Source organism: Phyllopteryx taeniolatus, chromosome 17 (assembly GCF_024500385.1).
Source record: "Phyllopteryx taeniolatus isolate TA_2022b chromosome 17, UOR_Ptae_1.2, whole genome shotgun sequence".
NCBI lineage: Eukaryota > Metazoa > Chordata > Actinopteri > Syngnathiformes > Syngnathidae > Phyllopteryx > Phyllopteryx taeniolatus.
The window spans coordinates 10,662,546-10,687,966 of record NC_084518.1 but is presented as its reverse complement, the minus strand read 5'-3'; the positions used below and the strand labels follow the sequence as shown (position 1 = coordinate 10,687,966).

Below are 25,421 nucleotides of genomic sequence, written 5' to 3'. Positions count from 1 at the left end.
CAGCTAATCAATTAGTTAAACACTCCTAATACAATCAGTTGTAAGGTCTGAGACAAATTGAAATGTCTTTCAGTCTCATTTCTCACTGAAGATCAAATGTTAACATCATGCTGGTCTCGGCTGGACATACATTTGTTGTTTGGAGGATCTTTAGTTGTCCAGCTGCTTCTCAGCCTCTTTTAGGTCAACCTTGATCCTGACAATCTCAGCATGCCATCCCTTTTGCCCAAGGGACTCCACAAAAGCATTTTGCCCTCCTCAAAAAAAAAAAAAATGTTTCGCTCAGCTGTTATGGTAGATTTTGAATGAAAGCTTCCATTGAAACGTCATGATTTAATATTATTTTGTAGACAAACTATACTTAACTTTTTTTAAAATTATAATTTCTTTTTAACTAAGGGTCTGATTGCGGCACGGTGACCGACTGGTTAGAGCGTCAGCCTCACAGTTCTGAGGACCGGGGTTCAATCCCCGGCCCCGCCTGTGTGGAGTTTGCATGTTCTCCCCGTGCCTGTGTGGGTTTTCTCCGGGCACTCCGGTTTCCTCCCACATCCCAAAAACATGCATGAATTGGAGACTCTAAATTGCCCATAGGTGTGAATGTGAGTGTGAATGGCTGTTTGTTTGTATGTGCCCTGCGATTGGCTGGCAACCAGTTCAGGGTGTACCCTGCCTCCTGCCCAATGATAGCTGGGATAGGCTCCAGCACGCCCGCGACCCTAGTGAGGAGAAGCGGCTCAGAAAATGGATGGATGGATGGTCTGATCATGATTGTGCCTTGTGGTGATGACTTCCTGTCTTTGAAGCTGCTGGTAACTAATTTGATTAATATAGTGGAATAAATAAGGTGACAAAGTTGCAAGCTTTGGTTTATTGTTTTATTTTAGGGTTTATTTTACTGAAGTAAAAAAGCCAGGAAAAAAAAAAAAATGCTTCATGGGTCCTTCACAAAGGAAATGAGCCGACTCCGTTTTCTTGACAATTGCCTGAGTGGTTTCAAACAAATAGTGCCATTCCTGAAGGTGTTCCTCCCTGACGCCACTTCTACCTCCTAAGCGTCAAGGCTGTCTATAGTGAGGTCAGTTGTCTGAATAGCATTTCCATGTGAGACACATCTGCACTGTTTGCTCTTGTCACACACTTGTGATAAGCAAGCACTGGAAGTTCTCTAAAACACTTTCAACAAATTCTCTTCGGACTTTCATTGCATGTTTACATTTAAAATGTGAAGATTTGGCCGGCACAGTGGACGACTGGTTAGCACATCTGCCTCACAGTTCTGAGGACTCGGGTTCAAATCCAGCCTCACCTGTGCGGAGTTTGCGAGTTCTCCCCGTGCCTGTGTGGGTTTTCTCCGGGTACTCTGGTTTCCTCCCACATCCCCAAAACATGAATGGTTTGTTAATTGAATATTCTAAATTGCCCGTAGGTGTGCATGTGAGTATGAATGGTTGTTTGTTTATATGTGCCCTGCGATTGGCTGGCGACCAGTTCAGGGTGTAGCCCCCCTCACGCCCGAAGATAGCTGGGATAGGCTCCAGCACGCCCGTGACCCTAGTGATAATAAGCCGTATGGAAAATGGATGGATGTGAAGATTTTTATTGCAGCGTTGTTTTCTTTAGGTACTTGTAATTTGGAATCTCATTTAAATTTAAACCAGTGTGGGTCAAGATATAGTTAAAGAAAAACAGCCTAAATCTCAGCTTTTTATGTGACAAACCAAATATTTATCAGTCTGAGTGTGACAGACAAGCAATATTGCAACTTTTTTTGTAACCCTTTTTTATTATTATTTTATTTTTAAAATTTATTTATTTATTTATTTATTTATTTTACTTTACAGTGTGGATCTAATCCTCTTCGGTAATGTTCTGATGTGGGTTGTGTTTGATATTTTTAGAATATACCACACTTTATCTTTGGCTGAAAAAAAAAAAAATATTTTTTTAATTTGTGGCCCCCGAATTGTTAAGGCCTTGTCACACCACACATAGCACAATGCAGTGCACCACCGACCAACCCATTCATTGCTTATGTGCTGCCTCAGAACAACAACACAGCACTGCACCACGCAGGCTGTGCATGAGGTTGGCGGCATGAAAAAAACGTGTTGTATGTGTTTTGGGTCAGCGTGGATAGGGGGACTTGCCACAATGTCAACAATATACAAATAGGGACTGGGTCACCTAGAGTTCACTACATTTTTTGAGCAGTTAGCATATTGTTGAGACTGTGCCATGTCTAGGAGTCGAGATTGCACGAAGAAAATGGAGACGTTCACTGGTGAAAGAAAAGTGGACATTGAAAAAGAATGTACTGAAGAAAATGCATTTATTCTCGCTCCAATGTGCTTAATATGCTAGAAGACCATAGTTTCCCATTTGAAACAGCACGTTGAAACAAAGCACAATAATTTTGAAGACACATTTCCTAAAAATTCTAATGTAAGAACAACAAAAGTGAGTGCACTGAAATCGTCATATCAAGCTGCAAACAGTATTCTTGTTACATCAATGACAAAACAACAAAAAGCAACAGCTCAGAGTGGCGTGGATTTTTGGTAAGCACAAGAAGTCATTCTGAGATGCAGAAATAATAAAAGAATGAACTTTTTTAAAATTATTATTTTCGGATGTGTGTTAGTTTTGGAATTCCTGAGATAGGCGACTCGATTCTCAAAGCGAATGCAAGAAAAAAAAGGACCTTTGACTTATTGAAAAAATTCTTTGTGGCCTTTTAAGATTTGTCTTTGAGTAAGCCCTGATTAAGAGTATACTATTGAACTACAAATGTAGGAGACTCGATTTGTCTTTGTTTGGAATGATTAGAATAATTTTGGACAGGAAACCAACAACTTTTTGTAGGGATTTAAAAAGCTATTTCCCCTGCCAATTTCTGCCATTTCCTGCTAAAAGACAGACATTCACTTTAACTTTAACTCAAAGTTTAGCCATAGTATGAATCATTTTGAGGTTAACTTTAGGAACAAACCACCGTTAAATCCCAGCCATTTGGATTAGTGCCAAATCTTTTCTCTATAAGATTCGTACATAATTGTCTGAGAAATTGAGGAAAATTTCCAAAATACTAGAAAAAAATGAAAAAAAATTCCTGGATATGCATCACAATATAAAGACTTCTTCGTTGGTCAATGCCTTGTGCCTCTCCAAAGTTTAATAGAAATCAGTTTAATTGTTGACGAGGAAACCTTCCAATAAACAAAAAAGTCTAGATCAGTGATTCGTACCCACTGTGTGTTGTGGGAAATCAATTTCACTTGATTGGTCCAAAAACAATGTACCGTATTTTCACGACCATAAGACGCACTTAAAAGTCTTAGATTTTCTCCAAAATGGATGGGGCGCCTTATGTGTGCACCGAGTTCCAAAATCTGTAAATGTTGTTGTGTGACTTCGATGAGCGCTCCGCTTGACTGACTGGGAGCATTTCCTGCCGACACGCTGCTTTTATAGAGGAAAGACGAACGTGACTGAGGACAGCATGCGGACGTTAAAGGTGGAAGGGTGCGCGTGATAGAGGACGCTAAAGGCACGCCCCCAGTAGGTATATAGCGCCGCTATGTGCATTGTGCAAAACAACATCGGTTTGGCTAAGGACCCCCGAAAATGGCACCTACGAAGAGACACGCTTACGAAGCATAGTTTAAACTGCAAGCTATCAGTTACGTGGAGGAAGATGGGAATCGAGCAGCCGCAACATAATTCAAGATCAACGAATCTATGGTTCGCAAGTGGAGGAAGCAGGAAAACGAGCTTCGCCAAGTGAAGAAGACGAAGCTGAGCTTTCACGGAAACAAGGCGAGTTGGCCCGATTTGGAAGACCAACTCAAGCAATGGATTAATGATCAAAGAACAGCTGGGAGAAGCGTCTCTAAAGTCACCATTCGACTGAGTGCAATTACTGGGAGCTTGCCATCATTCCGGGAGGCTTGACGAAGGAACTCCAACCGCTGGAAATAGATGTAAACAGGGCGGTCAAATTGAAGTTGCGAGCGGCGTGGGAGCGATGGATGACAGATGGCGAACACAGCTTTACTAAGACTAGGAGGCAGCGGCGGGCTGTCATGGTCTGTGTTTTGGGTTTGGGTTGTGTTTAGTTTTGTTCCATGTTTTCCTGTGTTCCATGTTTGTCGTGTGCTCATTAGGTTGTTGTGTCCACCTGTTCTCGTCTATTTTGTGTTGACCAATCAGCTCTCTCCAGCCACTCGTGTCTTGTCCAGGTGTTCCTCGTTGTCTCGTCAATTTGTTTGTATTTAGTTCCCTGGGTTCTTTCAGTCCTTGTCGGTTCATTGTCGTTGTCACGTCTTGCCATGTCATAGTCGCCAGTTGTTTTTGTCATAGTCGCCTGTTGTTTTAGCATTGTGATTAAATATTATTATTTTGAGATTCCCGCACTCCTGCCTTGCCTCCCTGCTTCCCTGCAATTGGGTCCACCATGTTCTTGCCTTGCGTTCCTCGCCGTCGCCCTAACCATGTTCATGACAGAATGAACCGACCAGAACAGGACCCAGCGGGAAGAACATGGCGTCACCCTGGACGCCACCAAACTGCCTCCCACCGTCCTCAGCCTGCCATCCATACCTACCCTCCTCCAGTAAGCCCTATCATTCAGTCTTTTCTGTCCTTTTCCTCGGGTCCCCCCACTTGTCCTAGTTATTCACCATGCCCTACTATTGTACATCCACATGTTTCTTTAGATTCAGATTTTTCTGATTGTGAAGATGGCCCTGATTTAGTTAACCTCCTATCTGATTCTGACTCTGACACAGATTTAGATTTTTCTGGTTTATTCCGTCCTCGTCCGTTTTTGTCACGTCTCCCCGTTTCCAACCCCAGTGAGTCCAAATCCTTTCCCTCTGACCTTTTCTTGGGCACCCGTTTGGCCATCTACCCGGCGCCCAAGTAAAGGTCAAATTTTGCCCCCTCGTTTTTTCCCCCCTGTTCACAAATCACTTGATTTTTCACCTGTTCCCACACGTTGTTCCACGGCTCCAATTAAGTCACGTCTAGAACCGCTCAGCCAAGCACCTCACCTCGGGTGGCCTGGATGGCCACCAGACTATCCTGAGGGGCTGTTCATTTCGGATACAGAAGATGAGGACTTTGATGGATTTGTGGATGAGGATTGATCAAAACCTAACGTGAGTACATTGTTAAATACAACCGAACTCAGTTTTGCTCCCGCTGCCTTTTTAAAAACATACACAAGCATGCATGCTAGCGTATGTTTTAGCGTGCATGCGCCCAATAATACAGTGCGCCTTATGTATTTGTTAAATACAGAAATAGACCTCGTAACTAAGACTGCGCCTTTTAATACGGTGCACTTTATGGTCGTGAAAATACGGTACTACAAATGATGTTTCCTTGTTCTATCTATTCTATGCCAGCGACGTATAGTGACAGGCAGAAGAATTAAATGTTCTTCCACTAGATGTCAGAGGTACAATTAACCTGTGTATCCACCTGTAGATGTACCTTCATACAACAGAATAATAGCTTTGTGCTCAACTGAACAGACCCATATTTCACAAAGTAAATTTGTGAGTAAATCATATTATTTCTGTATTTATACCTGTAAACTCCTTTCTGTGACAAATTTGTTTGGTGGTGTGCTGTGTGATTTTTCAAATGTAAAATAGGTGCCTTAGCTAAATGTTGGGAAACACTGGAATATGTCATGTTCATAACATGATGGATTGATCCTTGGAAGATTGTATAACAGACCACCTAAAACACAAACACGTGACCAAAATAGAAATGTTTTTGAAATAATGTTTTAATACAAAATATGCATTAAGCACACAATGACAACTATTAGACAGGCTGATATTTTTTTCAGTTTTCGTTCCTTTTTAAAGTCCCCAAAAAGAAAAAGGTATAACTAAAAGGTAAGCAATCACATCAAAGAACTCCTTCTCGACTCCTCAAAGCTTAAAGACAACATGACTGTCCCGCTGCCAAAGCTCACTCTTGGTTTGCTCCTTCCAGAGGGTGTCTCGCCACCGTCACCGTTCGTCTTGAGGCTGATGGAGGACGATGGGGAGGAGGTGGATGATCCTCCGATACTACCTGACTTTTTTCTGGACACCGTGCCCTGTTTCAGCGTGGCTTTGGCGGCCACTTTGAAGGCGTGGGCTGCTGTACTGCACCTGACTTCCTCTATTGTGTTCCTGGAGGATTTAAAGAGGATGATGTAGACCTTGTTGAAAAAAATACACGCCAGCAGCCCAAAGCTGGACGCCAGAATTGCAATGACCTCCACTGCTGAAACAAACTTGCCATAAGTACTAAAGTAAGCGGGGATGAAGGAGATCCAAACTATGAAGAATATGAGCATGCTAAAAGTAATGAACTTGGCTTCGGTGAAGTTTTCTGGAAGTTTGCGGGATTTGAATGCAAAGAAGAAAGAGACTGCCGCCAGGAGAGATGTGTAGCCAATGAGAAATGCAAGAGCCATCTCAGAGCCCTCATTGCAGGTGATGAAGATAATCTCGTCGATGTCATGGTTCATATAGCTGGAAGGGGGAGCATTGTAAAGCCACACAACGCATATCATAACTTGGACAAATGTGAAGAGAAACACCAAAAGAAACTGCAGGTTTAATCCCCACCATTTACGTTGGAAACTGGTTGGAATCTTGGCCTCAAAGACCAAAAGCACTCTGTTGGTTTTGACAAGGATGCAAGAGATGCAAAGAACAAAACTGACACCGAAAGCTGGTTGACGCAGACGGCACATCCAATCGTGCGGCTGTCCAATGAAGATAAGTGAGCTGGAGAAACAACAGATAAGCGAGAAGAGTAGCAAATAAGACAACTCTCGGTTTGTGGCCTTCACTATGGGGGTGTTGCGGAATTTGACAAACACTCCCATGACAAAAGCTGTCATGACGACACCCAGCACTGCACATATGGCCAAAGCTATCCCAAATGGTTCAGTCCAGGACAGAAACTCAATTTCCTTTAAAAAGCACGAGGTGTGGTTCCCACTGGACCAGGAGTTATTGGGACATTTGGTGCAAATACTGGCATCTGTATGCAAAATAAGATGAACATTAGAATAATTTTTCAAGAGTGCAACATAAACATCTGCTCTCAGCGTACCTTTGTTGTTACTGAACTCCCCATCTGAGCACTCGGTGCATTCAAAGCAACAAGTGGGCATACTGTCTATGATGCCCTTCCTGGTGCCAGGTTCACAGTCCTCACTGCAATTGGAGAATGGCACCTAACAGATTGGAAACAGGCAAACGTTGTATAAGAGAGTGAGCAGAATTGCTATAAATGAAAGGTTCCATCCAGACATTTATCCACCCACACATCCATTTTCTATACAGTACTGTTGATCCTGTTTATGGTCATGGCCAGTGTGAAAGAGGCTATTGTGTGTCACACTGTTTACTATCACGCTAATCTTCCTACATACCCCTGTGTAAAAACACAAACCAGATCTGGAATTTCTGTTCCCGACTGAACTGAACCAATTTAGAACTACCCCTGACAAAACATTGTGATTGTTATGTACCTCAAAACTGTACCCATTCCAGAGAATCTTTGTCTTGTCAATTACCAGCTTGGCTCCTCTCTTTGAATGAATATTATAGTATCCAATCTCCTCAAACACCACAGAACCATCTTCAGCAGATCTGTGCCAGTTGATTATTGTGTAGTTTGCTGCCAAGTCAAAGTTCTCATCAAAATGCATCTTTTCTCCCACACTGTTGGTATATTTCAGATGTCTGAGCTGTTTTAGTACCTGTGTAGCACAAAGCAAAAAATTCGGGTTGTAATTAAAGGTCCACTACCATCAATTTTATTATTTCATTTTTACAATCTTTGATATCCTTTTTGGGTTTGCAGGATAATTTGGGTTGGAAATGCCCAGAATGTCCTTTTTCAAGCTATTGTAGTTGTTCTTTTCCCCCTGGTATTTGAGATGGACGGATTTGTCATTACTATGCAACATGTAAAAGAGATTTGCTCCGATTGGATTGCTCATTTTCCTCAATTTAAAAATGGCTTGGCTCTGATTGGTCCATATGGTGCCTGCTAGTGTCTCGAAGCTTGTGGTGCCTAAGCAATAATAACAATGTCGCGTCCTTCGATATCTTCCCATCATTGTGACGCACAATTAACCAAGTGTTGGATCGTTGCCCCATTAATAGGAACAGGGGTTAAAATTAAGAGGGGGGATTATTTCGAGACTATGCTCGTAATCTGCTCTCATTCATTTGAATTGAACCTGGTGCAATGATCATCGCTGGCGACAATGAATGCAAGCTTTGCTATTTCATCCACTGTGAAATCATAAATTAAGAATATAGTTAAGTATTGTTGTAAACACACAATATATTTATACTTAATAGAATGTATTTATATGGCTTGACAGCAGCTGAGACTCACTCACTTAAAACCTGGAAATGCTGTGTTGCTGTTCAGATGAGCTGAGTGGGTGGGTACCAACCACGAAGGGGGCAGGTACTTGAATATTCATTGACAAAACTACGTCGCACTGTCGGCAATTTTAAATTCACTTGTTTTGCAAGCCTAACGCTGTTGATTGCCTTTTGAATTCGATGGACAAACTGCATACATGTCAAACTTAGATCATGTAACAGATTCATTTCGACCTATGTTATCCATAAAATTGTAGAAAGTAGAGACATTTATTCTGATGGAAGGGGACCTTCAAACATATTTTGTAGCTAAGTTTACTGTAGTTCAACATTTTACCTGCCATGCTTCCATTTTCTTTATATCTGCACAGGAATTGTTTGCAAAGAGTCCATGTCCAGGTGTACAGGTGAGGATGTTCTGTAAGGCCTGTGCAATGGAATAAACTGCAACATACACGTTGTAGGAGATACGAAGGTGGGTGTAGTCCAGGTAAGGTGTCTCCACACTGGTGATGTCTTCCTCACCAGTACACAAAGGCCTAAAACCTGTGCTTCCGTTGTCACTTTCTTGAAGTCTTGGACTGTCTTTGAGATAACAGTTGAAAGTTTCCTCCCAAAACTCCCTGACAAATTCATTATGACTATCTTTGTTTGGTTGGACTTGTTGCAGAAAGTCTTTAAATTGTGGTATATGTCCCGCTTTCAGGGCAAAACCAACAGTGCCTGCCACCACATCAAGATACTCGGGTTTAGCAATGAGGGATGAGCTTGCCCAAGCTTCACTGGCGATCCAAATGCGATCTGTGATGTTTCTCCTGACCATCTCTTTGATTAGAGGCTCCATATCTGGACCACTGGCGAACACCACGATGACTTTGGCGCTGGAGTTTTCAATCCTGTCGGCCAGTGCTTGGATTTCGTGGTCCTCCATGTATTGAGAGATGAGTTCATTGAGGTGAATGCAGATGTCTCTCTCCTCCATTTCTTTCTCGAACTTTTCTATACCGGGTCGTCCATAGTCGTCATCTGAGGCCACAGCGATGACCCAGTTCCACTGGAAGTACTCAATTACATCGGCCATAGCCGTAGCCTGGTACTCATCAGAAGGAATGGTTCTCATAAAGGATTTGTATTGGTTCTTGTTACTTAAGAGGCGACTGGACGAGGCGTAGCTGATCTGAAACACATTATGATAAATGGATGGCTTGATAGATTTAGATCATGTTGTTTATTCATCATCATCATCATCAACAACATCATTACCTGTCTTCACAATTAGAAGAAATCACATTGCCTTTAATGACAGGTGTCAAATTGAAGGCCCATGTGTCAGCGCCTCATAACATTGTGTGTCCCACTTAAATAAGTAAATGAAATGTCTATTTTGTGTTTTTTGTTTTTTTGCTAAATCGTTTCATTATTCTAATTTTAACATTTAAAAAAATGAGTTGCAATTTGCTTTACTTTTAACAGATTATTTTCACTAAATCCCTTCTTAACATAAAACAAATAGTGAATATTTGTACACTTAAATATATGCCTGGCACTATTCTCCATGAAATCTGATTTCAAATTCAATTTGTTGTTAACGAGGGGTGTCAAACTTATTTTTGTCAATACAATAAGCTTACAATGTGCCCCGCCATTGTAGTTAATGTTTTCCTCAGAGGGCAATTATGACTGACCATATAAACGGTTAATTGCTTCATTTTATTGCATATACACAACAAATTGATGGATAACCAATTTTGAAATCAGAAGCCAAGGGTAATAGATTGTTCACTTACTGTAATATAAGGGATTGGTAACAAAAAATGCTTGCTTGTTTAACATTATTTATTACATTACATTACAATTTGAAAGTTTGGTACAGATGTCAAGAATCATGGAAGTTGAGAAACATGATTTGCTTACGGACATAAACATAAAATTATGTAGCCGGCCGGATCTGGCCCATGAACCTTGAGTTTGACACGTAATATAATGACAATCAAATGCAGGGTCAATTCTGTATTTGTAATAATATGACTAAGTGATAATGCATTCTATACATGGTTTTTACAGTCATAATGTCTGCTAAAATGTGGTTCATGACAAAAATTAGTTTGACACCCTATCCTGATCCTGGAAAGATCCATCCATCCATCCTTCCATTTTCTTTACCGCTTATCCTCACTAGGGTCACGGGCTACTGGAGCCTATCCCAGCTATCTTCGGGCGGTAGGCGGGGTACACCCTAAACTGGTCGCCAGCCAATTGTAGGGCACATAGAAACAAACAACCATTCGCACACACATTCACTCCTACGGGCAATTTAGAGTCTTCAATCAACCTACCACGCATGTTTTTTGGATGTGGGAGGAAACCAGAGTACCCAGAGAAAACCCACCCAGGCACGGGGAGAACATGCACCGGAAACATGCACTGGAAAGCTCTACATTTCCAAATATGGTTCTATGCCTGATAAAAGTTTACAGTACAAAACACACCTGTGAAATATAAAACAGCCCCAATAAGTTTGCCACTGCTGTGGAGACAGCAGATCCAGCAGCTCCTACGACTGCAATAGTCGATGGGATGTGGTCAGTGCAGTTGCAAAACTCATCCAGATTCAAGGAGTCTATCTTATTTTGGGCCACAAAACTGAGAGTGGCTTCCAGCGCCTTTGACACAGTATTGCATGTGTCAAAGATCCTGTAACCTAATGTGATGTTGGGCAGGAGAGTGCTGCTGTTGTTGATCTCATCAATTGCAAAAATCATAGCTTGCAGCCAACGGAAACCACGGAAATTAAACCTATGGGACACAACATAACATGGATTAGCCTGTTTAAAAAACATGTACACGTACAGCAGGGCATACTCATCAGACACTTGGTTATGTATATTTTAAAAGTATTGAGATCCAGTGCAAGAGCTGTAATGAGAATTCTGTTTTTACAAAGATAAAAATGCTCTGTGGGCAGCACAGTGATGTGCTGGTTAGCACATCAGGAGATCCGCATTTTAATCTCCACTGGAATGTCTGTTTACAGTTTAGGTATCCCCGTGCTTGTGTCTACGTGCGTCTTTATGTGCCGTGTGATTGACAGCCGACCAGTCCAGGGTGTACCTCTCCTCAGAAATGAGCATATTGACACGTATTATCTGAAAACTCAGTATTACTATCTTTGTAAAGACAGAGTTCTGGTACAGCTTTCTTACTTAATAACTCAGATTGTTTAGGTGTACTTAATGTTGTGGCCTGTTAAATGCAGATCGGTCACCTGACACATTGTGTGGACTCAGGCCGTGCTGCCAAGTCTTGAGCTTTGGATGTGACCCCAAAGTGAATGGGGAAGAGCCCTCCAAGCAAAATATCCCCAGTCATCTGTGCTCGTTGATGGGGCCCATAGGTGGACATGACGCTAATGCATCCAAGGAGGTGCAGATAATACAGAACAAATCGCATCTTTTCTGCTGGGAGGATTTTCTTTTTTTCAGTGACGACACTGTAGTTTTAGCTCTGATCATCAAACTGACCGGTGCGCTGCCATAAGATGTTCATGTTCACACAGGGGAGAGTATCTAAGTGTAGAAAGAAAGAAGTGTTGAGCTGAGAGAGAAGTCACACTCCAATGAACCCCCTTCCTGCAGCCTCATGCTGTGGCCAGTGAACCCAGTCATCATGGAGAACAGCCAAAGCAGTCCGCCTGCATCTCGCTAATACTGTTGGAAAAATGCTGGGGCAGAGATGTGATAATGAAGTAATGGCCACCACACTGTCATTCTTTGCAAGACTCAATTCAAATTCTAACATCCAATTTTTGTTCAGTGAGAGAATGTTTTTCAGGCAGATTTTCAAACCACTGCTGAATACGGAATTTCTGTACAGTATTTTAAACACACAAAGAATTTGTTAACAGCAGTTGGTGTCATATTAGTCCTTCAAGCAGTATACATTATCCAGGGTTTCCCCAATTTTTCAGATTAACACCCACATCTAAAATTTGATTGCTCACAAACATGCAAAAATCCATAATCTATAGCCATTACATTGATGTGTATAACTAATGATAGATCTTACAGCATTTCACCCTGACAAGCATCCCAAAAAAAAGACTAAATGACTTCCGGGCCCTTGAGCCTCAGATGGACAAAGGATGCATTATGCATAAACACACAACGTATGAAGAGAGGATAATAATGAAATTATAATACAAAATATTTACACAAATGTACAAATGCATAGAGTGCAGTATTGTGTGTGTTTTTATTCCTGACATTGTACAATCTTATAATTAATTGAATTTCCCATTAAAATTAGTAAAGTCTTTTTTAAAACCTGTTTTCATGTGTGAAAAAAAATCTATGTAAAATAAAATGCAAATAAGATAAAATAACATTATTATAGTAATATTTGTGTTAAATGACTTAGATGGATCAGTAACAAAACACCAAAGAGCATTATTCACTGAACAATTCCATTAACACTGTATTTTATAAAAACGGTGGAAAGTCTCTCAAAGGTGAACTTACCTCTAGTCTTTGATATGACTGTAATAAAATTCTCTCAAAGAAGTGCAGTAAGTCATTTGAAGGTGTTTAACCAAAATATCTGGAGTGCGGAATGAATTCAGTGGACAATTACTTTGTGAGCCTACTTTGTGGTCTAGATAAATGATTAACAGGGTGAAGGTTTGTCCATTTTCTACAGCTAATAAAGTCTACTCACCCTCCACAGCTCCTCAACTAACATCTTCATCTACTACATGTTTGGTATGGATTCATTAATAGTGGTAAAGGTTATTTCAAACGCATTACATTATTTCATGTCCACGTCTAATCTGCATAACTACATGGTACCGGGAATCCCTGGAAGATCTGGATTGCACCATTAGTTTCCTCAAACAGTGTCTCTTCTGCTCTGATGAACCATGCCTCAATTTGTTGCTGAGCAGATGTCTGTGCTAAAAACAATTTCAGTTGACAGTTTATTACTCATCAGTGTGCCGCACTGATGCTGAATCCTCCCCTCAATGGTGTGGGATCCTGGTTGTGTTCCTACTATTTTGGGTAAATTATTTGTCTACGTTAAAGGGACAAAATCTGAACCACAATACATATGTTTAAATGGATAGTGCTTTTAACAGTGTCAAAACTGAAAATTGGTAAAGGCAGGCATTTTTATGTAATTCTTGTACTGGATCTCATTACATTGTGCAAGTGTACCTAATGAACTGTCCAGTGAGCGTCTGAACAGTGTTTTATCTTATAATTATTCTATTCATGATAATAAGACATTTTGTTTAATATGAAATCATTGTTTTTAGTAATGGCGCATAGTGAGCTGTGTTACCAAATGTAGTTCCTTGCGCAATAAAGGACTGAGGGGGGAAATTTGCAACTACATTTTGGTGTGTTTAACTGATCCCTACATAGTTTCATAAATTGAACAGTAAGTTTTTTTCCCCCATGTGCATGTTTTTATATGGTTTATGCAAAGACTGGTAAAAAAAAAACCAAGACATATACACCATGTATTTTTTTTTGTCTTGCAGCATAGGTTTTATTACTGTGCATGTACAACCCCAATTCCAATGAAGTTGGGACGTTGTGTTAAACATAAATAAAAACAAAATACAAAGATTTGCAAATCATGTTCAACCTATATTTGATTGAATACACTACAAAGACAAGATATTTAATGTTCAAAGTGATAAACTTTATTGCTTTTAGCAAATAATCATTAACTTTGAATTTTATCGCTGCAACACTGACACGAATAGAGAGTGGCTGGATCCAAGAGTAGTCGGAGGCAGATGTGAAAGGATAAAGAGGTTATTGATGAAAGGTAATGGCGATGGTCCTCGGTGGGTTGGCAGGTGGCGGTGTGGACAGGTGGCTGGCTTGGCGGCAGGAATTACGTGGATCAGGAACACGGGGGAAAACACACTGGAACAAGGAGACACAGGAGTCAAAAAGGGAACGGGGAATAGGGTGACTTACGTGAGGTAAATAGGCCGTGGTACCACTGAAAGTAATTGCAAGACTTCGGCGAGGATTTCCTGGAACAGGCAGTTTTATATACTGGTGATTACTGGTGAGACTGATTGGAGACAGGTGCTGAAAACAGAGAAGGGAGGGGAGAGAGAGAGAAAACGCAAAGCGCCCTCCCAGCTACAATAATGGAACTGCAGGCAGTATATGACAAACACGTTCCAAAAACAGGGACAGGTGGCAAAAAAGACTGAGAAAGTTGAGGAATGCTCAACACCACACATCAAACACCTGTTTGGAACATCCCACAGGTGAACAGGCTAATTGGGAACAGGTGGGTGCCATGGTTGGGTATAAATGGAGCATCCCTGAATTGCTCAGTTATTCACAAGCAAAGATGGGGCGAGGTTCACCTCTTTGTGAACAAGCGCATGAGAAAATAGTCGAACAGTTTAAGGACAATGTTCCTCAACGTACAATTGCAAGGAATTGAGGGATGTCATCATCTACGGTCCACAATATCATCAAAAGGTTCAGAGAATCTGGAGAAATCACTGCATGTAAGCGGCAAGGCCGAAAACCAACATTGAATGCCCGTGACCTTTGATCCCTCAGGCAGCACTGCATCAAAAACCGACATCAATGTGTAAAGGATATCACCACATGGGCTCAGGAACACTTCAGAAAACCAATGTCAGTAAATACAGTTCGGCGCTACATCCGTAAGTGCAACTTGAAACTCTACTATGCAAAGCAAAAGCCATTTATCAACAACACCCAGAAACGCCGCCGCTTCTCTGGGCCGAGCTCCTCTAAGATGGACTGATGCAAAGTGGAAAAGTGTTCTGTGGTCCGACGAGTCCACATTTAAAAAAAAATTGGGAAATTGTAGACGTCATGTCCTCCGGGCCAGAGCAAAAGAATCATCCGGACTGTTATGGACGCAAATTTCCAAAGCCAGCATTTGTGATGGTATGGGGCTGTGTTAGTGCCAATGGCATGGGCAACTTACACATCCGTGAAGGCACCATTAATGCTGAAAGGTACATACAGGGTTTGGAGAAACATATGCTGCCATCTAAGCAAAGTATTTTTCATGGACGCACCTACTTATTTCAGCAAAACAATGCCAAACAACATTTTGCACATGTGACAACAGCGTGGCTTCGAAGTAAAAGAGTGTGGGTACTGGACTGGCCTGCCTGCAGTCCAGACCTGTCTCCCATTGAAAATGTGTGGCACATTATGAAGCGTAAAATACGACAACAGAGACTCCGGACTGTTGAACAGCTGAAGCTGTACATCAAGCAAGAATAGGAAAGAATTCTACCTAGAAAGCTTCAACAATTAGTGTCCTCAGTTACGAAACGTTTATTGAATGTTGTTAAAAGAAAAGGTGATGTAACACAGTGGTAAACATGACCCTGTCCCAGCTTTTTTGGTACGTGTTGCAGCCATAAAATTCTAAGTCAATGATTATTTGCTAAAAACAATAAAGTTTATCTGTTTGAACATTAAATATCTTGTTTTTGTAGTGTATTCAATTAAGTGTATCAAATTGAAGCAACGATTTTGATTTCATTTAGAGACCATTTTTAACTTAAAATTGTCCAAACCCTAAGCATTTCAGCCTCCCAACAGTAAATTATAAATATTAATAATTTTATTTATAATAAAGGAGTAGATAATAATTATACTTATTATAATAATAAAGCGACGAGCGGCGGCACGGTGGATGACTGGTTAGAGTGTCTGCCTCACAGTTCTGAGCACCAAGGTTCAATCCCCGGCCCCGCCTGTGTGGAGTTTGCGTGTTCTCCCCGTGCCTGCGTGGGTTTTCTCCGGGCACTCCGGTTTCCTCCCACATCCCAAAAACATGCATGGTAGGTTAATTGACAACTCTAAATTGCCCGTAGGTGTGAATGTGTAATTACCATAATTTCTCATGTGTAATGTACACCCATGTATAATATGCACCCCCAAAGTTGACCTCAAAATTCTGGAAAACCCTTCTACCGATATATAATGCATTTTTACAATGCATGATTTTGCTTCTACCCATATGATCGAAATATGAAGTATTATCTGTATTTTATTTTTTTCAAAGCATTATTAAGAAGTTAAGCACTTTATTTGAACACCACACATCAAACACCTGTTTGGAACATCCCACAGGCGAACAGACTAATTGGGAAAAGGTGGGTGCCATGGTTGGGTATAAATGGAGCATCCCTGAATTGCTCAGTCATTCACAAGCAAAGATGGGGCGAGGTTCACCTCTTTGTGAACAAGCGCATGAGAAAATAGTCGAACAGTTTAAGGACAATGTTCCTCAACGTACAATTGCAAGGAATTTAGGGATTTCATCATCTACGGTCCATAATATCATCAAAAGGTTCAGAGAATCTGGAGAAATCACTGCATGTAAGCGGCAAGGCCGAAAGCCAACATTGAATGCCCGTGACCTTTGATCCCTCAGGCAGCACTGCATCAAAAAACGACATCAATGTGTAAAGGATATCACCACATGGGCTCAGGAACACTTCAGAAAACCAATGTCAGTAAATACAGTTTGGCGCTACATCTGTAAGTGCAACTTGAAACTCTACTATGCAAAGCAAAAGCCATTTATCAGCAACACCCAGAAACGCCAACGGCTTCTCTGGGCCTGAGGTCATCTAAGATGGAATGATGCAAAGTGGAAAAGTGTTCTGTGGTCCGACAAGTCCACATTTCAAATTGTTTTTGGAAATTGTGGTTGTCGTGTCCTCCGGGCCAAAGAGGAAAAGAACCATCCGGACTGTTATGGACGCAAAGTTCAAAAGTCAGCATCTGTGATGGTATGGGGCTGTGTTAGTGCCAATGGCATGGGTAACTTACACATGTTTATATTGATTTAGGTCCAATATTCTGTGTCAGGGGTGACATGGTTCATTTTCTCATTTTGTGGTTGGAAGTTAAGTCATATGACTTTCGAGGTCATTTTTTGATTGGTTTAATATTCATAATCCTATCAGTGTGTTACTTGGTTATGTTTATTTTTCATCTGAACATTTAGCTGCTGTTAATGAAGGAATTTTATCGTATATTGGTTATCTTGAAACTGGTGATGGAGGTGTGTGATACCCTTCTAGTGCCATAAAGGAAAGTATCAAAGCTGTTGTACAGTTGGATGCCAGAGTTTATGCCTTCAAGGTAATATGGTAATGTTTTGCATTTGCCACCTGGCTGTAAGTGTTGATGATACTGTGATTGTCTTATTGTAATTCAGTTTTTAAATTGATTTTGGTAAAAATGCGAGATCAGCAAGCATTAACAGTTGGAATTACATTTTGAATGTCAATAATGATTAAACCGTAGAATAAACTCACTCAACATGTTTTTCTTTTATTTTCTCAGCCTATCGAAGCTAACTGCGGGCAGGAGGCGACATAGCCAATCGCAGGGCACATATAAACAAACAACCATTCGCACTCGCATTCACAATATCGGACAATTTAGAGTCTTCAATTAACCTACCGTGCATGTTTTTGGGATGTGGGAGGATACCGGAGTACCCGGAGAAAACCCACAAAGGCACAGGGAGAACATGCAAACTCCACATAGGCAAAGCCGGATTTGAACCCGCATCCTCAGAATTGTGAGGCAGACGTGCTCGCCAGTCGTCCACCGTGCCGCCTCATAGTTTTCAGCTTTCTAATAATCTGAATTTCCCCTTTGGGCATATTTCAAGTAATATTCTATCAGCCTGGATAAATATGCCAACGCCTCAAAACAAACAACCTTCTATGATAATCATCTGCACACACACTAAAACAACCCCGGAAATTATTTTTATTGTATTACTGTTCACCTTAAGAAATGACTACAGCGTCAAATCATTCTGATCTTCTTCCTCTCTGCCCCCCCAGCCCCCACCCCACCCAGAAATGGCACATATTTCTGAAATGTAACATAATGCAGCAAAAAATGAAGCTCTATGAAGAGTACAGAATGGAGGGACTGACATATTCTCATAAGTGCAGCGGTCCGAATCGTGTTGAAAGTCACGCACATCCTGCAAAGGTAAGGGATTATTTTTTGGGTAAGAGTCATCTATTTTGCTATTTTTTTCCATTACTACTAATCATAACTAAGGACACTTATAAGGAGTGCCATCTCCAACTTGTAATAGGTTTCATGTCATTGAAATTTGTATCATCAAAGCCCAACAGGCATGGTATTAACTAAACAAAGACTACTTACAGTTGTGCTGTTGTACAGTTTACATACCCTTGCAGGATTTTTTTAGTTATGCCCATTTTTGTTTTTTAAAGGAAACCAAACTAATCAGGAAAAACAACTTTTTTTTTGCAGAGAAGTCTGCAAGTCTGAAGTTGCTTGTGGGGGGTTTTCTTTGCATCCTGAACAATCTTCATGGCATTTGTGGGTGAAATCTTTGTCACTCTGCCTGACTGTGGCTTGGTATCAACAGGACCACAAATGTTTCACTTCTTTGTCAGAGATTGTCATTTTCAAATACATAGCTTTTTTATATTCTTTTTATGATTTGTAACTACCTTTTCTCGGAGGTCCTTTGACAGTTCTTTTGCATTTCAGTGGCTCAGTATCAAACATAGTTAGTGCAGGCCTGGATGAAATGTGCAGGGATCACTCAAGAGCTCAAAAATGCGTTATATGCAGGCACTAATTACAATCAAATTACGGTTAACCCTTAAAAGCCATTTAAACCTGTATGTTTCATCATGTGTGTACTGTTTATTATCAGGCCAAACATTCAACGGTCTGACAACTTTTTATCGGGGGCATTTGGGTGATTTCATCCATCCATCCATTTTCCTTCCTGCTTATCCTCACTAAGGACACGGGCTGCTGGAGCCAATGGCAGGTCACATAGTAACAAACAACCACACGCACTCACATGCAACCACACGCACTCACATGCACACCTACGGGCAATTTAGAGTCCTCAATCAACCTACCATGCATATTTTTTGGGATGTGGGAGGAAACCGCACTGCCTGGAGAAAACCCACCCAGGCACGGGGAGAACAGGCAAACAAACTCCACACCGGCGGGGCTGGGATTTGTACCCCGGTACCCAGAACTATGAGGCAGATGTGCTAACCAATCCTCCACCGTGCTGGCTGGGTGATTTCAGTTATCATTATAATTTAAAAAGGAAACACATAATGTCAAGACAAATGGCTTCACCTGACCATGCACTATCCCTAAATAAACGTACAATGTTCCCCATTAAAGTAATATTTTCCTAAAATTTGCCAATCATTTAACAGTATTTCACAAATGGTAATAAGTTTTTGAATCTTGAACATTCAAGTTAACATTTTGATGATATTACTTTATAAGTGTAGACCTTTCGTTAAAATCAAGTGCTATGCCAGACTGCCTTTTTTGGATTTTAAATGAATGCTTACTTGTTCATCATTACCTTATACACCGTGTATCATAGTGTTTTACTAGGATGTCTGGTGCAAAGATCCTGCTATTCCTTCAGAGCCTGTCACGCAGGAAACCTCTGGAGCCCGAAGGAGAGGTGTCCAACTTCCGCCGCTGCCTGACAACCCTTGACCTTGTGGCTTTGGGGGTGGGCAGCACATTAGGCGCAGGCGTGTATGTGCTTTCCGGAGAGGTGGCCAGAACCGTGGCTGGGCCCAGTATCATCATCTCCTTCTTGATAGCAGCCATAGCCTCAGTCTTTGCAGGCTTGTGCTATGCTGAATTTGGAGCTCGGGTTCCCAAGACTGGTTCTGCCTACCTCTACAGCTACGTAACAGTGGGGGAGATTTGGGCTTTTATCACTGGCTGGAACCTTCTCCTGTCTTATGTCATAGGTAAACACATACAATATAAGTCCTCCATTCATCCATATATCCATCCATCCATTTTCTACTGCTTATATTGTTGTTTATCCTGTTCAGGGTTACAGGTGACCTGGAATCTATCTAAGCTGACTTTGACAGTAACTCTCAGGGTACATACAGTATAGACAAATAACCAATCACATGCACATTTGCAATTAACCTAACGTGAATGTTTTGTGAATGTACTCCGGAGTACCCGGAAAAGCCCATACAAACACGAAAGAACATGCAAACGCCACACAGGAAGGCCGAAGCTCGGATTTGAAGTCCCACCCATCAGAAATATGAGGCGGATGTGCTAACCACCATCACACTGTGCTGCATTAGTTTTGTTGTCAGTGATATTTATAACATTACCATTGAAGATGATTTGGAATTTTAAAAAAGTATCTAAATTCAGACAGTAAGAGAGACTACTGTGGTTTTCATTGTATATGGTCTACTTAATTGGTTGGTGTTCATTCATTCATATAAAAACGCCATTTCATATTTTTTTTGTTTTGCACCTTGACTTTTTAGCGAGTCTAAGAAATAATTTTTTTAAATAATGTCCCCATTTGTTGTGTTTAGGGACGTCGAGTGTGGCCAGTGCGTGGAGTGGAACCTTTGATGACCTCATTGGAAATGTCATTGCCAATTCATTGGGAAAACGAGCTGCCATGGACCTGCCAGGATTAGCTCCCTACCCAGACTTCTTTGCAGCTGGCCTTATCATGCTCTTGGCAGGCATGTTTTAATCATCCACATGCTCAAGTATTTGGTCACAACTACTTTGAATATTAATTTTGACTGTGTGCATTTCCCTTCTAGGTATTCTTGCATTTGGTGTTAAAGAGTCTGCCATCGTGAACAAAGTTTTTACAGCAGTTAATATCGTAGTGTTGCTCTTTATTATCCTCTCTGGCTTCATAAAGGGAGATCTCAACAACTGGTACATTGATGAAGAAACTCTCCAAAATTCACATGAGTATGGATCTTATTTTCTACCACTCTAATAAACTACATGGACCACAGACACACCTTTAAGATTTGGGCTTGCCCCTCTCATTCCCCTCAATCTTACCAAACATACCTCAGATGTTAGTCTGGATGAATGTACATAAGAATTCCCTAGAGACATACCGAAATCTGTGTAGAAAGTCTTCCAACAAGAGTGGAAGCTGTTAGAGCTGCAGCTCCTCTCGCCTTACGATACTTTTCTCTGAATGGTTTGCTTTTCTGTGCTTCATAATATGAATAACATTAATGGCGTCCTGTCCATTTGCTACAGAAACACATCATCACTGAATGAAACCATAATTTTTGGATCTGGTGGATTTTTCCCTTTTGGCTTTGATGGAACATTAGCAGGAGCAGCTACTTGCTTTTACGCATTTGTCGGCTTTGACTGCATTGCCACAGCAGGTAAACTAACTGATGTAGTACACGGCAATACTTAAATGCACCAGAATTAAATGTTGAAAAAATATTAAATGAAAATCAAAATTCTTCCTTTAGAAAATAATAATACTAGAGATGAATTTAACAATGTTTACCAGTGGTGCAACTGTACTGCATCATACAGAAAGCTGTTTCTAATATTATGGCTCCTGTGGCTTAATAAGGTAACCAAAATATTAGAAGTATGTTACCTCATAAATAAGCCTATTGTTAAAATAATACATCTTGTAGCATGTATGCATCAGAGCATATATTGTATTTGTAAAGGCAGGTAGGTGTATGTCATGTTCTGACCAATGGGCAAATACGCTTTGTGCTGTAGGTATGAGTGTGTGTGTTTTTGTTTTTCCTTAGGAGAGGAGGTTCAGAATCCCCAGAAGTCAATCCCACTCGGGATTGTGTTGTCCCTCCTCATTTGCTTCCTGGCTTATTTTGGCGTATCCGCTGCCCTGACTCTAATGATGCCATTCTATTTGCTCAGTCTTCACAGCCCACTGCCTGTGGCATTTACATATGTGGGCTGGGACCCTGCAAAGTATGCTGTGGCAGTGGGATCCCTCTGTGCACTGTCAACAAGGTATGAATACAACAGTCCACTATGGTTTTCAGTTCAGTTGGTTGTTTGTTCATCTTATTTTCTTATAAGGAGATGATGTTTATTTATTATTTCATCAAACTTGTTTTAATTTGCCCACCAGCCTCTTGGGATCAATGTTCCCTATGCCCCGAGTAATCTTTGCTATGGCTAGGGATGGCCTTCTCTTTAGCCTCCTGAGCAAAATGAGCGAGAGACAAAGTCCTGTCATTGCTACTCTGGCTTCAGGCGTTGTCGCAGGTACAAACAAACAAACAAGTATTTTTTGTCAAATGAGAACAACTTGTGTAACTTAATATGCTATTGTGCTATTTGCTCATGACCTTGCAGCCATCATGGCGTTATTGTTTGACCTGAAGGCGCTGGTTGACATGATGTCCATTGGAACCCTGTTTGCCTATACCCTTGTTGCCATGTGTATTCTCATATTAAGGTAATTTTAGTTTTTTCAGATTTGTTTTCGGATTTGTGTAGTGTGTGATTTCATGCTGTGAAGCTCTTTAATCCCTAACTATCAGTTTGCATAATTGGAGATAATGCTCAACATACTAATTGAATAAAATCATTGTTTTACTTACATAGACCTACATTTTTGTAGAGTATTGATGGTTGTTTAAATCCAGGGTGCTTCCTAAAGTCATGATATACTTTCTTTTTTGTATTTCATTTCAGGCATCTTTTAGATAGATGTGAGGCTATCAGCTTTTGACAACTCAGGCTTTGCAGTTTTTGGAAGCATTATCGTTCCCTTGCCCATGGCTCGCCAACTGACATGGGAGCAGTGTTGCAAAATTGCCTCGTGGCAATTTTTTTGTCCCCGGCTGCAGTCCTGAGCCAGTTTAAGAAGCTTTATGGCTGTCACACTGCTCCAACTCATCATACAATTTACACTATCCATGGCAAGTTTCTTAAAAAAAACTACAGCATCCACAAATGCTCCATTCAACAGATGCTATCGATAGCGTAACTTGTGCTATGTGTTGGAACAGTGTGATGGCCATAAAGCTTCTCAAACTGGTGCTGAACTCCAGTCACAGACAGAAAAACTTCTTGCCAGGCGGCAATTTTGCCGTGCTGCTCCAATGTCAATTGGCGAACCATGGGCAAGGAAATGATATGCTTACAAAAACTACAAAGCCCAAGATGTTAAATGTTGATAGCCTCACCTCTGTCCTAATGATACCAAAAACAAAATAGAAAAAAAGGGAGAGTATAGTGACTTTTTGGACATCCTGTATATTTTTTCCAAAAATGTATGAGGCAAAATGTGACGTTTTTGTATCATTATAGATGAAAAGTTAGATTTATTGAGCCAGGTTAGATTTGTACATCCAGAATGCCCTCACTTTTACAGATACCAAGCGGACGTCGATGCTGATAACGAAGTCGAACCATTTACAGTCAGAGGACTATTTTTTCCTCATTCACAATGCACAGCACGGACATCAAAGAATGTGTCCGTTTTGACAGTTTGTATCAGTAAGTGATCTTTATGTTATTTTCTGTTCGTATTCTCTATTAGTATGATGTGTATGACCGTATTCTGTTATTTGTCATTACTTGAGCTGGCATTTTTTTTTATCTCAGTATTTTTAGCAACCATCCTGAGTCTCTTCATATCCCAAGCTGCGATCTCGCTTCAGTCTTTGGAGTGGTGGCGTGTGCTCTATGTTGTTTTAGTGACATCAATTCTGATCCTCACCATCCTCATTATCTGGAGACAACCGCAGAGCACAACGAGAGCTGCTTTTATGGCATGTTACCTTCGTTAATCACAATACTTACACTAATGGAGAGACAATGGAAGAACGGAGATGCACATGATGAATATGAATTTTCTTCTGTGTCTACTTCCTGTATGCTTATAGGCAAGGTTTCCCAATAATGTTGTTGATACTGTATAGTGAATTTTATTAAGTGTTTTAACATTAATGCCAATTTTACTACTTTAATTTACTATTTCACTGTGTTTCTGTTCTTTGGCTTATGCAGGTTCCTTTTGTGCCAGTTCTTCCGATCTTGAGCACCTGGATCAATATTTACTTAATGATTCAACTAGGATCGGACACATGGATACGTTACGCCGTGTGGATGGCTATAGGTATGTGAAGAATATAGAATAAAATTCTACACCAAAATGGGTGGACATAACACAAATATATTTTCTTTCCAACAGGTTTAATCATCTACTTTGCTTATGGGGTTCAACACAGCGTACAGAAGCAAAGGCTCCAAAATTTACACAACCAAGTCAGTATTGGCAGAATCACCTCCAACTTGGATGATAACATCCCTCCTGCACAAGATGTCAGCTAGATTCTGTTGGTTTACTGATTCAAACAACAGATGATCAATAAATCATGGCCAGTATTATTAAAAATATATTGTAAAAAGTGTTAATTCTACCTGACAAACTGATTGAATTTGTTTAAACATTTGTCCTGCGAAATATATATTTTTTTGTAATACAGCTTATATACTGTACTATCGAAATAAAGACATTGGCTTGATGTGAGTGTGCTTTCATACAGGTGTGAAACAAAGATTGAATAATTATAAATAATAGTTAGAGCAGCAAAAAAAAATCTTAATATCAAACAATTAAGATGGGAAGAGGTGAGAGATGACCGTAGTACTCAGGCCCAAGAGGGACAGTCAAATGGTTATATTATCTGGAATGCTGACTTTAATGCACATAGGACATTATGGGGAGGACGGAATACTGATCAAAATGAGTAGGTGATAGAGCAATTGTTGGAGGAGGGACACTTGGTGTGTTTAAATGATGATAGGTAATGGAGGACATGACAGTCAGTAGCAATCATAGTCCAACGCTATGTTGCATAGATAAAGTGGCTGGTACAACAGAGAATGATGAGAGAGAGGTAAAATGGATTTTGAAGGATGGGTTACTGATTAAACTGTATAAAATGGGGATTAATGCAAGAACATTTAATTGGATCTGAAACTTCTTGTTGGACAAGCAGATTCAAGCAAAGATGGGCACTAAATGGCACACCTCAGGGGAGTGGTATCAGTCCATTGTTGTTTTCTTTCATCATTAATGAAGTTTTTGCAGAAATCGGCCCAGATATAGGAAAGT

At 40.7% G+C, this 25,421-nt stretch overlaps 2 protein-coding genes and 1 long non-coding RNA gene across 3 annotated transcripts; 2 read left to right on the top strand and 1 right to left on the bottom strand.

Moving 5' to 3' along the window:
- Positions 1-4,285: 4,285 nt before the first annotated feature.
- Positions 4,286-7,678, top strand: LOC133467113 (uncharacterized). The gene is made up of 3 exons (XR_009785142.1): positions 4,286-4,615; positions 5,022-5,162; positions 6,013-7,678. It is a non-coding gene; the product is annotated as an uncharacterized LOC133467113 (long non-coding RNA).
- Positions 5,921-11,870, bottom strand: casr (calcium-sensing receptor). The gene is made up of 6 exons (XM_061751598.1): positions 11,686-11,870; positions 10,910-11,216; positions 8,758-9,597; positions 7,550-7,780; positions 7,129-7,252; positions 5,921-7,056 (listed from the first exon to the last, which is right to left on the bottom strand). The coding sequence occupies exons 1-6, from the start codon at positions 11,868-11,870 to the stop codon at positions 5,921-5,923; spliced, it is 2,823 nt and encodes a 940-aa protein (XP_061607582.1).
- A 6,465-nt stretch (positions 11,871-18,335) lies between these two features.
- On the top strand, positions 18,336-24,785 carry zgc:175280 (cationic amino acid transporter 2 family protein). The gene is made up of 12 exons (XM_061751809.1): positions 18,336-18,463; positions 19,872-20,253; positions 20,854-21,009; positions 21,094-21,250; positions 21,554-21,687; positions 22,078-22,300; positions 22,422-22,558; positions 22,649-22,751; positions 23,673-23,797; positions 23,906-24,072; positions 24,311-24,419; positions 24,495-24,785. Exons 1-12 carry the CDS (start codon positions 18,356-18,358, stop codon positions 24,632-24,634), a joined length of 1,941 nt encoding a protein of 646 aa, XP_061607793.1. The 5' UTR covers positions 18,336-18,355; the 3' UTR covers positions 24,635-24,785.
- The last annotated feature ends 636 nt before the right edge of the window (positions 24,786-25,421 follow it).

Coding starts and splice junctions, on each gene's coding strand:
- casr (XM_061751598.1), bottom strand. CDS start 11,870: ATGCGATTTGTTCTGTATTATCTGCACCTCCTTGGATGCATTAGCGTC. Junction 7,781..8,757: donor AGAAAATGGAAGCATGGCAG/GTAAAATGTTGA, acceptor TGTGCTACACAG/GTACTAAAACAGCTCAGACA. Junction 7,253..7,549: donor GGAATGGGTACAGTTTTGAG/GTACATAACAAT, acceptor CCAATCTGTTAG/GTGCCATTCTCCAATTGCAG.
- zgc:175280 (XM_061751809.1), top strand. CDS start 18,356: ATGCAGCAAAAAATGAAGCTCTATGAAGAGTACAGAATGGAGGGACTG. Junction 21,010..21,093: donor CCTTATCATGCTCTTGGCAG/GCATGTTTTAAT, acceptor TTTCCCTTCTAG/GTATTCTTGCATTTGGTGTT. Junction 24,073..24,310: donor CAACGAGAGCTGCTTTTATG/GCATGTTACCTT, acceptor TGGCTTATGCAG/GTTCCTTTTGTGCCAGTTCT.